This window comes from Diadema setosum, chromosome 6, assembly GCF_964275005.1.
Source record: "Diadema setosum chromosome 6, eeDiaSeto1, whole genome shotgun sequence".
NCBI classification, from domain to species: Eukaryota; Metazoa; Echinodermata; class Echinoidea; order Diadematoida; family Diadematidae; genus Diadema; species Diadema setosum.
Window position 1 is genome coordinate 29,120,527 of NC_092690.1, and position 18,190 is coordinate 29,138,716.

At 40.8% G+C, this 18,190-nt stretch overlaps 1 protein-coding gene across 1 annotated transcript in view; it reads left to right on the forward strand.

Moving 5' to 3' along the window:
- The window catches only part of LOC140229693 (uncharacterized), a 116,050-nt gene extending 107,590 nt beyond the window's left edge, over window positions 1–8,460 (forward strand). Inside the window, exons 23-27 of the mRNA XM_072309936.1 lie at window positions 1,013–1,158; window positions 2,074–2,253; window positions 4,798–4,932; window positions 5,927–6,073; window positions 6,618–8,460. Of these exons, the coding sequence (XP_072166037.1) occupies window positions 1,013–1,158; window positions 2,074–2,253; window positions 4,798–4,932; window positions 5,927–6,073; window positions 6,618–7,195 (1,186 nt within the window). The 3' untranslated portion in view covers window positions 7,196–8,460. The remainder of the gene's footprint in view (window positions 1–1,012; window positions 1,159–2,073; window positions 2,254–4,797; window positions 4,933–5,926; window positions 6,074–6,617) is intronic.
- Window positions 8,461–18,190: the final 9,730 nt, after the last annotated feature.

The following is an 18,190-nucleotide window of genomic DNA, read 5'->3' on the forward strand; positions in this document are numbered from 1 at the left end:
AATTTGACATCTCCCTGATCCTTGAAATGTTTTACCCCATCGAAATGCATGTATTAATTAAAGGGAATGGCTAGTAACCGATCAGTGGGAATCAGTGGGAATGCTGAGGGATGATTGTTCCAATCCTTGTGGGATTCATTTAAGAGTACATTATATATCTACTGTTGTGTGAAAATTATTTGCTTCAGAACGGTCTCGTATTCAAGTAATGTGCAGATTAATGCCCCGTCACTGACCAGGCACGCTAACCTGCAAACATTAAACTGCACATTACTTGAATATGAGACCATTCTGAAGCAAATAATTTTCACACAACAATAGATATATAATGTACTCTTAAATGAATCCCACAAGGATTGGAACAATCATCCTCCAGCATTCCCACTGATTCCCACTGATCAGTTACTAGCCTTCCCCTTTAAGGATCTCCTTGATTACTCTATGGAGTCTCCCTGATATCAATGGATGCATGCTCGAAGCCCTGTATGTATGATATAATCAGTTTATTTTACCCCCACTTCACATCCAATATAGTATTGAGCGCTGAACTGGTATTGCCAGTCAGGTTCTTTTCCTGATGGTCAACAGGTTTTGGAAACATGGCTTGTGCAATGCTGTTTATCATGCTGTCTCCTTTGTTTAGAAGCAAAGTACTCTGTTCGTAGGCTATGGTGGAAAATTCAAAATGAAAGAGAAAAAGATATGTGTATACTATTGTCCACTAGATATTTCTCATTGCATCAGGTCCATTTGTTCAGCAGTAAAGAGGCAAAATATGTACATATCTAGAAACAATTGCCACTTTTACATGAAGCATTGATGATCATGCAAGCGGCTCTGTAGAGACAATATAGTGGTAAAGTTTTCAAGGCACATTACTTTGGACTGCTCAAATGGAATATGGCAAAGCAGTCACTGCAAGTGGTGAGCTAGTTTTCCAGAAGGGTCATCCCACAAGGGTGTCAGTGATCTCAGCTAGTACTCAACCATCCATCTGTCCATCCCTTTGCAGGGTTCTGGAGGAGGTGAACTTTGAAGACAAGTTTCGTCAGCTACCGGAGTACCACCCCGAGGAGCACACCAATGAAAGGAATGTGATCCCTCTCACCCCCGAGGCCATCGTCAGCAGCTACAGGCGCAAGCGGAAGGGATCCACAAGTGAGTAGCTACGGATTGTGCCCCTCCCCCTTGCAGCCCCGCCCATACCTAGTCTGCCCCAACCAATTCCTGTCCCCGCCCACTCATATACCAGGGCTCCATCCATCTCCTGCACTGCCCATCCCCCTGCCGAGATCCACAAGTGAGTGGCCCCAATTGTGCCCCTCCCACTTGCAGCCCACCCCTTCCCTAGTCTGCCCCACCCAATCCCTGCCCATCCCACCCATCCCCAGGTTCTGCCCATCCCCTGACTGCTCCATCCAATTCCCTGTTCTGCCCTGCCCATCTCTGGCTCCGCCCATCCCCCTGCTCTTCCCATCTCCCTGCCATACATATCCCCGCAGCTCCCTCTTACACTACATTATCACCACCACCACCACCACCAACTGTACCTTTCGGGTCTCCTATGTCCGCTCAAGAGGCAGGGCATCAGCAACTGGCATCCCTCTTCTCTCCCTTCCCTTCTCTTGCATCTATTTTTATTTCACTCCTTTCCCTCGGTTTTATCTAAATGAATGAACAGTGTCATATGCCATCTTGAGCTGTTTGTTTATTGGTTAGGCCAGTAGAGCTGTTTGTTTTGTTATGCCTCCTTGCTACTAATGGTCCAATTCTCATTGAAAAAAGCTAGGTATAGATACTGTTGTTATCAGTACTGGTAATTGAAAAGTGTGAGTGCCTGTACCAAGTAAATTGTCACTTTCTCTTTGAAATGGTGCTACTATCTGGCTGAATACTTCTACCCCCCCCCCCCAAAAAAAAAAAGAAGAAAGAAACTAATAACGAAAGGAGCCAGCATCTTTTTTTTTTTTTTTTTTGTACATTCAAGCTCACCCTGATAATACTTTTAGCTGCAGTAGCCACACATTCTTGTGCATTGACAAAATCTCATTATCCTCCTGTGATTATTCCCAGGCAAGAGCGAGTGTGAGAGCGACAACGACCCCACGTCACCGTGCAAGCTGAAGTCGCCCCACCGCCGCAGCTCCAGCAGCTCGGAGCCCAGCACGCCCGGCAAGAGGGTCATCGGCGACGACTCGGTGTTCAAGTTCAGCGACAAGGCGAGTGCGGAGGCCCTGAGCGGAACGATGAGAGGTGAGGGACTGGACAGCAAATAAATTGATGGTTTGTGGGGCAAAGGGTCAAGAGTTGGCAGCAATTTTTACCTCCATTAACCCTAAAAAGACTGGGCTATTTTGATGCCTCATAGGACTGGGAGGGGGGGGGGGGGGGGGCTCATTGGGCCCCCCAAGATCTTAGCCGTTGACTGTGTGATCGCAAGGAAAATTGGCACGCGCGTCACCCACATGGTAATCTACAAAACTGAATAGGTAATTATTTCACAAATATTCAAATTCATTTCTAATGAATTAATTATGCTAATTTATGCATGAATTAAAAAAAAATGGCTGTAAATCTGTAATTAAAGGCCCAAACCTGCTGATTTTGGGTTTAGGTACTCTGTGTAGGATTCTCATTGAAGGTACATAAAAAAAACGGCAGTATCAAAGTTTTTTTCTTATGTATTCTATTGTTTTTAACATTTCTTATGTATTTCATTGTTTTCGACGTTTTGTTTTTTATTGTTTTTTTCAATGGAAATCATCGGCGACACTATTTCAATCATAAAAAACATGAAATTAATTGATTTTGATCAGTAAAAGTAAAAATAATGATACATTTATGAATTTTGGTCAGAAACAGAATTTGCATTGGATTTGTACAAGAAATCACGTTTTTGAGCAAATTCGGGTCTGACATGCACTTACAAAATATTGCGTGACTTCAGAACCGCGTACCCAGGTGTCGCGAATTTGGTCTCAAAAGTTGCGCAACACTTGAAAGAAAAAAGTCATAAAACGTCGCGGCGCGAGATTTTTACGTTCCAGATTTATCGCGAAAAATGTCGGGGGGGGGGGGGCCCAAAAAGCCCCCCCCCCCAGTCTTTTTAGGGTTAACCCTAACTAGGCCGGGCTATTTAGGTAGATCATAGAGCCGGGGGGGGGGCCTCCCAGGCCCCCCCTCCAGATCTCGGCTGTCGACCGCGCGATCGCGACGAAAATTGGCACACACATTGCCTATGATATAATCTAAAGTACTACGAAGTTAGATTTTTGAAAAATTGTCATTTATGCTAAATTATGCTAATTTATGCGTAATGATGCATGAAATCAGACAGTTTGGTATAAATCACTAAATAAAGCCTGAAATGGGCACATTTTTTGTGTAAATATTCTTTTTAGTGTCCTAAGCAAATATAAGAGAAAAAAATTGAGCCATCCAAAAAAATTTCTTAATTATTTTATTGTTTTTTGAATTTCTTATGTATTTCTTTGTTTTTTCGACTTTATGTTTTTCATTGTTTTTTCGATGAAACTTGTCCACGACATTGTTCCGAACGAGAAAATGTGTTATCAGTTGATTTTAATCAATAAAACCCAAAAATAATAATGCTTTTATGAAATTTGACTGTAAGCACAGTTTCCATTGAAATTGTACACGAATTCACGTTTTTGAGCAATTTTTGGTCTGACATGCATGTACATATTTATGCGAAACTTCGGAACCGCGCGCCCGGGCATCGCAAATTTGGTGTCAAAAGATGCGGGAGACTCGACAGAAAAAAGTCATGAAACGTCGCGGTGATAGCTTTTCACGTTAGCGATACATCGCGCGGAACGTCGAGGGGGGGGGCCTCGGAGGCCCCCCCCCCGGCCTAGTTAGGGTTAAGGGAGGAGGTTAGGTTTTATTGGCATTGTTTGTTTGTTTGTTTGTCTGTGTGAAAAACAACCGCAAAAGTTGTGAACGGACTTGGATGAAACTTACAGGAAAGGTTGAGAATGACACAAGGAAGAGATTATTAAATTTTGGTAGTCATGTGGAAATTTTATGGAGTTTATAAAGGATTTTTTATATTTTGCCAAGTAGGGTCAATGAACTTGGGAGTTCAAGCTGGGCATTTTCTGAGGTTTGCATATACGCACACTAAAGTGTGTGCTCTAGTTTCTGCTAGGGTGAGGCATGCCGCGCAGCTGGAAGTTGATGATGTAACAAAAGGCTTCTATATTGGGATATTGGGAAATTTTCAGCATGCATACATACGGGTAGAAATCACTGGAAATCTCTATGGAAGAACAAGATCAGTGGTAAAAATGAACTGCTTGGCAGAGGTCTGTGCTCTCAGAGTGCTTCTCTAGTTTGTTTGTTTGTTTGCTTTTTTCTCGTCATCCTAAATTATGATGGAAAGAGATGAGTGCTTTAGAAGTATGATAAATTATGATTATTCCAAGAGTGGGATGAAATGTGGTTAGTGATCTTGTATATATGTACCCGGTATATATATTTATATATTTCTCTCTTTCTGTATATATTCTTCTATATATGTTTATATGTTTCTCTCTCTCTGTTTATATTCTTCTATATATGTTTATATGTTTCTCTCTCTCTGTATGTATTCTTCTATATATGTTTATATGTTTCTCTCTCTCTGTATATATTCTTCTATATATGTTTATATGTTTCTCTCTCTCTGTATATATTCTTCTATATATGTTTATATGTTTCTCTCTGTATATATTCTTCTATATATGTTTATATGTTTCTCTCTCTCTGTATATATTCCTCTCTGCTCATCTCCAGATGACATAGATGAGTATGAGAGTGAGCTGGACCGCTCCACCACTTCCTCCTCCATCTCCACCCTCCGCCGCATCCTGGACCAGAGGAGGATACTGGTCATGGAGCTCTTCAAGACCAACGGCTACTTCCCCTCGGGTAGGTCACCCAGCAGGCTGGACGTTATTTGATCAGTTATCCAGTCAACAGAGTCTTTTTTATTCAAATTGATGAATTCTTGTGTCGAGTTGCTTATTATTGCAACTGATTGACAGATTGCCCCACATTGCCCCACATTGACATAAATAAGCTCCATTTGTTCAGTGTTTTAGTAGTGGTCATGATAAAAAAAAAAAATCAGGAGATTGTTATTCAAATTTTAAGCCCATGACTTTTTATCATGCCTTTTACTAAACACTTTTTATTGTTAAAGGAGACCTCCGGATGATTTTCAGATTTTTACATTTGAACAACTATAAATTAGTTCTACTGAGGACAGAGTTTCAGAATTTGTGATAATTGGGATGAAGAATAAGAATATTTTCAAAATTTAGAACCAATTGCAATGAACAAGGATGATGACATGGCAGAGTCACCATAAGAATGCATGAGTTGGGGCTCAAGGAAGCAGAACAAAAGAAGAAGGCATGCATAGATTATACACAGGTGAACTTGCAAGCAAGCGGTATTGTAATGAAATTACACTGCTACATTTCTGAAATATGTGAACCTCCTATGTCATCATCCTTGTTCAGTGTTATTTGTTTAAGGTTTTTAAAAGTATTGTTTCTCTGCTCAAGAACCACAATAAATTCCATAAATCTATACATGGAGTTGTCGATTTATGTACTACATGATGTGAAATTATGAAAATCGTCTGGAATGTCCCTTTAAGATAAGTTTTCCTAGAGTGTTGCAATCTATTGATGTAATATAAGTAATTATTTTTTTGTGTGCGGAATTATAGCGGCACTAAATTGGTGATTTTCATGTGCAATATTAGAGCATATTCAATGAATCTCCGGGCCACTGGGCCACCGGGCCACTTGGCCACCTCTAATGTTGAACCCTGGCTTACAAAATGGTTATTTTGTTCTCTGGTTTGACCCTAAGTTTGTTTTTCGTTCATCTCCGACTTTCCTTTTCCTTGCAGCTGCGGCGACGGCAGCCTTCCAGACCAAGCACCAGGACATGTTCCCCTCCAAGAACTGCCTGCAGCTGAAGATCCGCGAGGTGCGGCAAAAGATCATGCAGCAGTCTCACGAGGAGGAAGGGGTGGAGGGCGAGGGCTCCTCATCAGGTACGCAATGAGGTCGCGATGATAAAAGATACCCCACCCTTTTAAACACTCCTATCGATTCCCCCTTCCCCCCGGCCTTACCCACTGATCTCTATAGGAAGTATCTGGATATCTCATAGGCCAGTTGCTTTGAAGCTGCCGCGCCGCCATCTTACCACGTACATGGCTCATATATTTGTGTATGGAGCTCATGACATCACATGATCTCGGTGACAATCTTTGTAGGAAAATGCCAGCAAATCCCCATAGAGTGTGCCTGGCAAGATGGCGGCATGCCTAGTAAGATGGCAGTGTGGTGGCTTCATTTGTTTTTACAGCGTGAATGGGTTAATGAAATATTCAGAGCTATGTTGCCATGAAAAAAAAAAAAAAAAATCTTTGGCTTACATGCTTGAAGTTTGTCTCTGTTTACCCCAATATGAAAAAAAAAAAAAATTTGATTGAATTTTGTGTTTGAGTTGTGGCAAGTATGATGATAAAAAATGTCTAGGCATGTTGTGAGGGATTAATGTTACGAAGTCGTCTTCTTTGCATTGGTGTGCAGGTTCCCCGTCTCTTCCAAAGTCACCTGCACCCAGCAAGCTTCACTTGACGTCAGTGAAGAGTGTCCGTCTGGGAGGCCCAAGCAACAGCAGTAAGCTCAGCGTCGGCTCCACCCAGCTCCCCAACGCCAACTCCGCCATGTCGGCCAAATTCACCCTCACCCCGCCGCCGCCCCCCTCCCCGTTGGCCAAAGGCGGCTCGCCGCACCCCCACGGGTCCACCATGACCAAGTTCCACTTCTCGCCCCACGTCGGTCAGCACCAGAAGCCCATGTCCCCCTTGGTCCAGCTCTCCGCCCCGTCCCAGCTCCAGCCGTCCTCCCCGGCCCTGCACACCATCGCGGTCAACTCTCCGGCCGTCCAGTCCGGCCCGACCATCTTTGTCTACCCGGCCAGCCCGGGACTGAGCCCCTTCACGGCCGCCACGCCCCCCGCCGCCCAGGGGAAACCCCCAACAACAGCCATGCAAGGCGCGGGTGGCTCCGGCACAGCACTGACTCACCTCTCTGTTCACGGTCAACCACACGTTACCCTCCAAGGGGGAGGCGGTGGGCAGATCCAGCCCCAACCACCAAAGTGATGATGTCATCGTAACACCTCGTAACCCCTTCTGTGCCACTAACTTTAGACAGTGTGCAACACTATGATGTTTCCTGTGCCCATCAGCACTCTAAGCACATAAAAAAGGGTTACTGGAAAGGGGAGGCATAGTGGCAGGGAGCTGAGTGATGCACTTCGACGCAGCACTCTCAATATGCCAAGATTTTCAACCATGTAGCATTCCCCACCTTCCATCCTATTTAGAAAGTGATTAGAAAGAAGATATTGCTTTCCTCACGCAAGGGCGGAATGAGATAAACTGGAAGAGTGGATTGTTGTCTCTTGTTTTGGCAACTACTTTCATGGAGAGTGAGATGAAATTTCACATTGAGATTTTGCAAATTTTGCAGATGTTGGGGCCATCTAGTGAGGAATTCAGCTAGCTTACAGCTCCTGGGGCAGTTAAGTTGTAAAGGATTACATCACTGTGAAAAAAAGAAATGCATGGTAATCAGTTTGCATTATGAGGGCAGGTCTACCATGCTGTGGGTTTACACGACAGAAGGATTGCTTTATGGAATTTTGATTTTGCAATGTGTGCATGCTAACATGCCAACAAACAAAAATATCTAGATAACAGAAATAGAAACATATAATATCTTTAAGTGCCACATCCTTTGCTGCTTGACAGCAACAAAAAACAAAAAACAAAAACAACTATGACAGTATTCTGAAGTTTACTCACAATCAACTGTGATTTGAATGTTGAAATTTTGAACTTAACAATTACAAGACTTTGTCATTTGGAGCAAGTTTGTCAGGGAGAAAAACATTTCAATGCTCTTGGCAAAAAATCACCTACACGGGTGAAATTTCTCTCTGTGAGAGCTTTCAGAGAGAAAGTTAGGGTATAAAATGATGCCAGCGGCAGAATTACATTGTATGACATGATTGGAAAGGAATATGCTAGAGGCATGATTACGGTGTGTAGGATGTAACAAAGTGGACTTGTGTGTGACGATAATGAGACACGACTGTAAGGATTCATGGCGAAAAGACATATGCGAACGACCGATGTGACAGGGTGGCAGGCCACACTTATTGAGGGAGTTGGTGCATGCGTATGGTTATCCAGGTTGGGGTAAAGAAAAGAGGGGGTCATATTTTCCCCCATGTCCTTCTTGGATACTCCATCCATTGAGGTAGCTGGCTGTTTCCCCTTTTGGAAGTTGCTCTCATTTACACACTCTGGGTGCTCCAAATTTGTCCCCCCCAAAAAAAAAAAAAAAAAAAAGAAAAAAGAAATTGTCTAAAGTTAAACTACAACTATAGGAACCCTTTTTTTTGTGTATGTGTTTTTCAAAACATCTGGGCAATCAGATGCAAGAGTTACATAAACAATGTGAAACATTGTGAAAAGTTCAGTTGATGTCTTTAGTTGGAGACCACTGAGAGAGAAGGTTCAAACAGCCCCTCCCCGTTTTTGGTGCCCTTATCAAATATAAGATGCTCTTGTAACAGATCATATGAGATGTGCTCTTTTGTTCGACAACAAATGAAAGGTGTGGGCAGTATCTGGCTTCTGTTTGGATTCTTTTCCTAAAGTGATTGATTATACAGCATCTTGTATATTCGAAGACATGTTGAGAGCAAAGCAAAGTCTCATTAGCAAAGATGTACAATCACATGTTTGTGCATGTGGGACTGACATGATTTGTTGAAAATGCAAATCATAATTGTACCACCCCCTAGAGCATTGTCAGCGGCAAACTTTTCCTTGGCTGTAAGGTGTGACATTCTGATACAAATAGCTGCTTTGGATTTTCTTTTCTCTTTTTTTTGGGGGGGGGGGGGTAGGGGTGGGGGTGATTGTAACGGGTCACAAAAGAGAGCACCTACCCTGGAAAAGTGGATTAATGTTGGCAAGAGCCAGCCTTCTTTATTAAAACTGCCAAGATTCAAATATGTCACTGATGTTTTCACTCAAAATGATGTGCATCTGAAATGGATTATGAGGAAAAGAAGAAGGGGTACTTTCCTCTTATTTTGTAAATCGGCATGGGAAATGGTTTGCTGTGCATTTCCTGGAGTGGAAAAGCCAGCCTCGGCGGGGCACATGGTGCAAAGTGCCACCCACAACTTCACTTTTGAAAGACGGACGACGGATGTTTGAAAACGTAATTCAGTCTCCGTGGAGCATGTCGATCAAATCACCATAGGTGACTTCTTTTTCCAAAGAATGAAAAAGATAGATGAAAAAGGACTTTGATTGTGTTCGTGTGAGCTGCGTGCCTTGGAAGATTTGTACTGGACTATGAAGTGATCCTTGGTTTTCTGAAACGATGACCGACACTTTAACCTTCTTGTGTGTGTGTGTTTTTTTTTTTCTCAAAAGGAAAAAAAAAATGTTTGAAAACACTTTTGCTATTGCACTTGATATACGACAAAACCTCAACCTATAACTCTGGAAGAACATGATGCCTGCAGGGGCCCGTTGCATAAAACTTACCGTTGAATTTCAATGGTATCTACCGTCAAAATTAGGCGTCACAGCCAATCAGCATCAAGGATTATAAAATTTACCGCTAATTTGAAGACTTACCGCTAGAAAGGAGCGGTAAGTCCAGCGGTAAGGGTTTTATGCAACAGGGCCCTGGTGATGATATCCATATGCAGTTAGAAATGGATGAGGAATGAATGAAGGCTGCAAAACAGAATCAGGGTGATCCCCAGAAGAAGTGTGAATGATTTTTGTCGGAGAAAAGCGTCAAAATTTCACGATCCAGTCATGTTTATACCCCCCCCCCCATACAATCAAGAAAAATATGCAACAGTAGAGAGAGTACCCCCAGAGGTTTTCCCCCTATGTTAAGTTTGCAGTTGTTTATTGGCTGTTGGCGTGTATTTCTCTTGCATTCTCTATCTTCTGAAAGCAGTGGACCAGGTCTGCGATGCCTGTGGGATATATAAAGGAGATGCGTGCAGCTATTTAGTGTCAAAGGTCATATCACAGCTTTGGCTAACATGAGTTCGAGGCATGCCTAAAATATAAACATCAGATTTTGTGCTTGGTTTTCCTTGATTTTTTTTTTTTTGTTGTTGTTGCATTAATGGCAAGTTCAAAGGTTACGACTAGCATTTGTTGTATAATCAAGCACGCATTAATTGACCATTGATCGTGTGCAGTTCTAAACTCTAAAAGCTTGACTCCACAATTGTCTTTGTTTGTGTGTGCACAAAATCAGGACAAACCTTTTTGTCATGACGTGTGGTGTGGCAAGCACGGGATTATGTCCTAGTCTTTGTTCAAGGCAGATTCATCTCACGCTAAAGGTCAGCTGCTTGTGTCATCGTTATCTTTCCCCTCGTGGTTTGTTCGACGAGAGATGGATGTCACTCTCATAGCTGGGGACTCAGTGTGTAGTACGCAGCCATTACATTCATTCCTCCACTTGGTACCCACGGAACCTCAGAGTTTTCCGGATGTTTGTTAGGAGGTCGGCGTGTGGAGAGTGTGTAGTATGCAGCCATGACATTCATTCCTCCACTCGGTACCCATGGAACCTTCTAGAGTTTTCCGGATGTTGGTTTGGGGGTCAGTGTGTAGAGTGTGTGTAATACGCAGTCATTACATTCATTCCTCCACTCAGAAGGCCTACCCACAGAACCTCAGAGTTTTCTGGATGTTGGTTAGGGGGTTGATGTGTAGAGAGTGTGCAGTACGCAGTCAATTCATTCATTCGTCCACTCAGTACCCACGGAACCTCGTAGAGTTTTCCGGATGTTGGTGAGGGGTCGTTGTGTAGAGTGTGTGTAATACGCAGTCAGTACATTCATTCCTCCACTCGTTACCCACGGAACCTTGTAGAGTTTTCCGGATGTTAGTGAGGGGGTCGCTATGGAGATGACAGAAATGTGCATTAAAGAGATATGAAATATGCGCTATTCATTGTCTTGGAGTGAGAATGGTATCTTATTTTTTCTTTCTTTTTTTTGAAGAGAAATGTTTCATGAAAAGTGTTAGCTAACAATGCTGCAGTTTCTAATGATGTTGTCAGCAGAGGCCACCCAGCTTCTGATATCGGACGACCAAGGGGAGAATATATCGCATTTTGTAAGATATTCTTCGCTTTTTTCCCCCCCAGGTTCCGATGGATTAGTGTGTGATCTTTACAAAACCTACAGATGTCTGTTACAATGGGAGTTTCAATGGTGTTTGATGAAGTGTAGTCATAGTAGTCATTCGAGTAACGATTGAATTTCGTGTAATTCTGTGACGCATGATTGTAGTGGAACGTCGGTATTTTCGAAATATATCTTCTCATTTTTATTGTTATAACATCATTCCACACTTTGCATGTATTAGATGTGTGAAAGCGTACATCGATGGATGATAGTGTTGTTTCTCATAGACAAATGTTATTTCTTGCTATAAATGATTGGTAGGTGGCTGCTATTGCATCGTACGCTTCAATATACTGACTCGCTGCAGATGTGATTTGTTCTAAAATTATTATTGGCTATCGATTTAAACAGTAACTAAATGAAATTTGTGATACGAAACAAAGACTTTTCTTCCCTAGCGTGTACTAACTGCCCTTCCGTTTAACTTGTTGGTCTGTCAGAGTTAGGAGTGTGTTGTGTTGTTTTCTTTTCCTCTTCTTCTTCTTGGAGTGCAGAGATTTTAATCTCGCCTTCCTTTTCGTTGCCACAGGTTTAAAATGAGTTCATGATTTTTATTCTATTTTCCGAAAGAGATGGAACATGTAACATTTTGAATGTGAATGTACATCAAATTGTCTCTCACAAGTATGTACATGGTAAAGAAAAAAACAACAGGAGAAATTGTAATCTTTTTTTTTTCTCTCTTTTTTGCTGCTGGTTTAGCAAAAGCTGTAAACTGAATCACGTATGAGTATTGCAAGGCATGTCATATATGAATATACATGTACAGTATATTAAGACATTCAGTGCTTTCAGAAAGTGGGTGGTAGTGGTGGTGGTCGTGATTTTTTAGATCATGGAGAAAAAAAACAAATTGATTCTGAGAATGTCGTGAGTGTGTGTGCATATTGTATAAATATCAATCAGTTTTTGTACAGAGGAAGTAAAATGTTCACCTTTCTTTCCTTTTCACTCCTTTTCTCCATGCTCCCTTTTCTCGATAAAAAGGTTCAGGTGTGGAAGATGCCCTCTTGTTTTTGTGTGTAATTGTATTTTTTTTGTTTTGTCTTATTTCTGACCATTTATTCTGTCGTTGTGTTATTCATGTAGATACAGATGGTATACAGGACATATTTTTGCTATATTTGGAAAGCATTGACTGATGCCAGTGTATAGTTGTACATAGACCTTTCATAGACAGTGTAAACTATGGTGTACAGACACGAGAGTCAGCAGTAGGCCGTTTCACATGCAAAAGTTACAAAACCGGAGTAATTCTATCTTGTAGCAGTCTTTTTATACCAAGGAGGAAAATGTTTAAAAGCGGCAACACAAAGCGATGGCAAATAATACGTCACTCTTGCCGTTGAGAAATACAAATGTGCACATTTAATGAAATCTTGATGTTGAAACGGGGACAATTTGGTACTTTTTTTTTTCTCCTGTATTTAGTACAGTGTTTTTTGATAGTGTAGCCTATGGATATTTGCAGGAATGTAGATCTTTATTTTTCTACCATGTACAGTTTAAAATGAACTCTTGCCTAACTCACAACATGGTTATAGATTTTTGCATGTGAAACGGCCCAGGCCATGGAGGAAGCTTGATGCACAAAAGACTTTTGTTAAGTGCTTTGACTGTGTACAGCAATGCCTAAAATGAACATAGTGTGTGATTTTATGAGAGCAAAGGATATGGGAGTGTTGGTAGAAGAAGGATGGAAGTTCATAAGATAAATAAAAAGGACAAATATACATTCTCTTTGTGTCACAAATGAGAGCTGTATGCAACCTTTAGATGTAAAGGGTTATAAGTCAGTCTTGTGCAACAAGATGATCTCTTGGTTACAAGTTGACGCAGTTGTATTCAAATGTTGTAACTACCACCTACTGTTTCTTTGTTTGTTTGTTTTTTTATTACGCTTTTTATTTTATTTGTGGTGTCTGTGCTTTCGGGGAAAGCAGATGCGATTTTCAACCTTTAATTCAAACCACAGCTGAGAGATAAAATGAAGTTGCGTATTATAGTTTAGCATCGGTTTCTGGCAAATTTGAAGAGTAGATGTGTTGATACGGCTGTAAATGTATGCCAGCTATATTGCTGGTATTAATTCTTTCTTTGTGTGTTCGAGAAAGGTTTAACATATTTAACAGAATAAACAGTGCAATGAATATATCTTTATTTCCGAAACAAGGAATTATATGATAGAAGTAGTTGATGTCTATATCGACAGAGAGAGCTCTTGAAGCGATTTATTCATGTGTTTAGTGCAAGTTATATGCCCCTTCTTGAGGCCCGTTGTGCTGTGTTTTAGGGTACATTTCACCAAGTAAAGTTCAAATTTATGTAACTAGCGCTCCTTGTTAAAGGAATAGATGAAGTTCACTTCAATTTAGCAACCCCTTTAAGATAGCTGGTCTGTTGGTGAATAGAGTCATTCTCGCTGTCTTCAAAATCCTGACAAATGTAAGAATTGACAACCGACTGACTTGAATGCCAGAATGTCCCGTTGTCGGGATAGTCTTTGTTTTTTAATATCCTCATAGATGGTTAGAAGTATTGAATGTTTAAATTGCATACCCCTTGTAACAAAAAGAGGTCTGTTTGCTCAAGACTAGTGTTTTAGTCGATTGTATCGCCCCTATTTGCTCTCTGTTTGTGATGAAATGGACTTTAGGAGTCAAATACAAGACATCAGTGAAAGTGAAATGCGTGTCATGTGGTTCTTCTTTGATCTGTCAGTGTGATATTTCAATGGTTCATCTAGCGTAGGAGTGTTAACCAAGAGCTTGGTGGATGGAGTGCAAGTTTGGTGAGCAGTGTTTGCACATTTTTTCTTTATTGGTGAGATTTGTAGTATGGCAGACAGTACAATGGACAGAGATGAAGATTGTGTTTTAATTGTGCAGTTTACACGTTGTTACACCAGTTATTTTGCGGCATATCAATTATTATGCCAAACAATCGTTCTGACCATTAGGCCTACAAAACGATTTATGAAATTTAGAAAAAAAGCGGTGACAGATATCCCTCGCATCAAGTCAAATGTCTTCTGTGGAAAGCGTGATATTTTAATAGATGTAGATCATGTTTTGAAACACATGTACTGGACAAGCATCGGGAGACCAGAGAATGGAGGAAATGGCTCAAGTGTGAGAGCAAGCGGGAGACAAAGTCTGAGCAGTGAATGACACGCCAGGGCTGTAAAGACCCAGAGTAGCTCTCAGATGGGCATTTCTAAGTGAATAAAGGAATGTTGTGGAAGACCGGTTTGCCAGAACACCATGTGAATGTACTCCTTGAAAGGACTTGTTTGGCGAAAGAAGACGACATGCGAAAATGTTCATGTCAACACTAATATTTTTCCTTCTCAAAATTGCATACACTTCCCCAACCAGAAAAAAAAGAGAGTATATATTGTATAACACCTAGATAGAACCTTGTCATTTGATTGGTTGCGCAAATAAAATTTGCGAAAAGAGTTTCAGCTTAATCTGATGATCCCTTCATTGTGGTTGATATAGAGTTTTACATCCTTTTTTTCCGGTCCCATTCCTTATACACAGGGTACATCTTGATGAGATTAAAGGGGATGGCTAGTAACTGATCAGTGGGAATGCTGGAGGATGATTGTTCCAATCCTTGTGGGATTCATTTAAGAGTAAATTATATATCTATTGTTTTGTGAAAATTATTTGCTTCAGAATGGTCTCATATTCAAGTAATGTGCAGTTTAATGTTTCCAGGTTAGCATGCCTGTACAGTGACGGGGCCTTAAATGAATCCCACAAGAATTGGCACAACCATCCTCCAGCATTTCCACTGATTCCCACTGATCAGTTACTAGCCATCCCCTTTAAGCACTTGAATAGACCCTAAACCTCAAAGCCTTTTTTTCACTTTTCCAGAGTGTGGGCCCTACTTTCTCAATAATAATTTAGGTGGAGTGAGAAAGTCCACTTGTATAGAGTTATATGTACACCATTTTAAATCATAATCTGTCCTTCACGAGAAATTCATGTCTGGGGACTTTTTTGGTGGTTGAAATTATTGTAATCCAGATCACACACGCACGCACGCACACACACACACACACACACACACACACACACACTAATAAATAAATAAATAGATATAATAATATATATATTTCTAAGATCAAAGGGGAAGATTGATTTGTGTGTGTCCGCGTGAGTGTTTGTGTGTGTTTACAGCTTCCTCTATGTATCTCTCTCTCTCTCTCTTTGTTTCTAGTCATCAATAATTTTTGTTTGTCGAAAAAACAAACCAAACTTTTGGAGAACAGGGCCCCGTTGCAAGAAAGTTGCAATGAATTGCAAATAATTGCTAATTTTGAAACAATCATTCTGATTGGCTCAGGGTCTGCCCTATTAAGAAGACATGCATGCAACAATGATTTTGATTGGCCAGTGACAATCAGTTGCAAGTTGCGTTTAAACGCAAGTTTCTAGTAACGGGGCCCAGATGGCGTATAATTCAATGCAAATGGACCACCTTAATATTGAGAAAGTACACACTCTGGAAAAGTGTTTAATGAGTTTAGATGTGCCCTGTGCAAGGAATGAAAAAAAAAACAGAAAGAAAAGAAAACAGGATATAACACTCCATAACAACTACAATTAAGGGATCATCATGTGTTTAACAAACCGTCATCGAATGTAGGTAATTTTGAAGAAGTGTATTTTTTTTTTTACAGTTTGTTTTTTTGTTTGTTTGTTCATTTTCCATCTGCGAGAGATGGCTGGATAGCCCATATACAGCTAAGTTCAGCTGGTCTTCCATGGGGTCCAGTTGGATGTGAGGTGGGATCACTTCACCGGGTTAAACACCCTGCTCTTTGCGATGAATGAATGAAGCGGGATCTTTTACGTGCATGAGTTGTTACTCTCTCATACACGGGACCTCCATTTTATGTCCTATCCGAGAGACAGTGAAGGTACGTGTAATCTATCAATATAATTGAGACTATGGATGGCATATCAATCACCCTCTGCATACATAAAAGAAATTAAAAGGACAAGATAAACACTCTATCATGAACAAAGAATAGAACAAAGAATCACCGAACGTGATTAGTTGAACAGGCGAATTATTACACTCCATGTTAGCTTTATTGTGCTCGTGCAAACAGGCTCATTCAGATGACAATAAACTGTTATCAATGATGATACACCAAAGGGCACTTATTTCCAAAGTAAAACAGCAAGAGAGAGAAGGTAACAACCAAGGAAGGGATGAATTCAAACAAGATAGCCTGGTAGCTAATGAACTAAGTACGATGCACGAGGCGTACATTATGATCTTCTAGGCAAGCTCTCAGCTGCAGTATATAATCATGTCTGTCTGCTCTGTCTTCACTGGGTAAGGGACATGTTCCTTCCACTCTGTATACATGGGTAAAAGTTGAACATCTTTACACCTAACTTACAACAGATACTATAAATCTTTGAAGGCGTTTCCCGCCTTTGCCACTTTCCATTGCTTGTCATACCTTTCATTAGCATGTGTTTAGCTTTGAAATGTTAAAAGTGAAATAAACTATTAGAAACGTTTTAAAGAATGCGAATGTCCCACAATGTATTCACTATTGACATCACAAGAACGGAAGATAAATATTTCAATTTGGGATGTTTAGGACCAGAAAATAAAACCGGAGTTAAAAATGAGAAACAGTGTAGGATTTAGCAGAATGTCTTCATTTACTCTGATTACATCGCTTTCTACTATACCGCGCATCGTGTGCTGTACCATGTGATACTCAAGTAGAGTATATTAAAATTTCAAAAATAATAACAATATAGAAATTCATAATTTATATATAGAAATTCAACAACTCATGGATGCTCAAGGCGGTCACAGTTATCAAATTTTCATAGCAAAATACTAAATCTGACGGTACATTACATGATTATAGCTTCCTACCACTGAAGCATCTTCAAGGAAAGGTATTAGTGCAAAATAAATGTGTAGTTTTAGTTTTCTCTTGAAGTCATTGACAGTCTCACAATCCTTCACTGAGTCCTGGAGTCCGTTCCAGGTAGCAGAGGGTATAGCTCTACTGTGATTGTGGCAGTTACTTTTTATGCCTCCGCCACGAAGTGGTGCCGGAGGCATTATGTTTTCGGGTTGTCCGTCCGTCCGTCCGTACGTCCGTCCGTACGTCCGTCCGCTTTCGTTTACGCGATAACTTGAGTAATATTGACTGGAATTTTACCAAACTTGGTCCAAGTATAAAGTATGATGGGGCAATTAATTGATAAGATTTTGGGTGAAATCAACCAAAGGTCAAAGGTCAAAGTTCAAGGTTAAATCATGAAATTGTGTCCGTTTACGCGATAACTCAAGACTGGATCGAGCAAATTTCCCCAAACTTTGTCGGAGGATGATGTATGATGGGGCAATTACTTGATAAGTTTTTTACTGAAATCGGACAGAGGTCAAAGGTCAAAGATCAAGGTCAAATCCTAAAATTTATCTGTTTACGTGATAACTCAAAACTGGATGAAGCAGCTTTCACCAAACTTGGTCCAAGGATGATGTATGATGGGACAATTAGTTGAGTAGATTTTAGTGACATCGGCAAGAGCTCAAAGGTCAAAAGGTCAAGATCAAATGCTAAAAATGTTGCTATTTCTCTCATATCTATGCAATGCCCAAAGGTATTTTCTTGAAACTTAGTGTAGACATGTACTACTGCGTAAAGATTCTCCAAAGAGAGTTTCATGTCATAAGGTCAAAGGTCAAAAGGTCAAAGGTTAGGTGAAAATGTTGCAATATCACTTTTCTCGCAAATGGTTCAATGTATCTTCATGGAACTTGGTGCATACGCATGTACTGACTGGCAGGGATT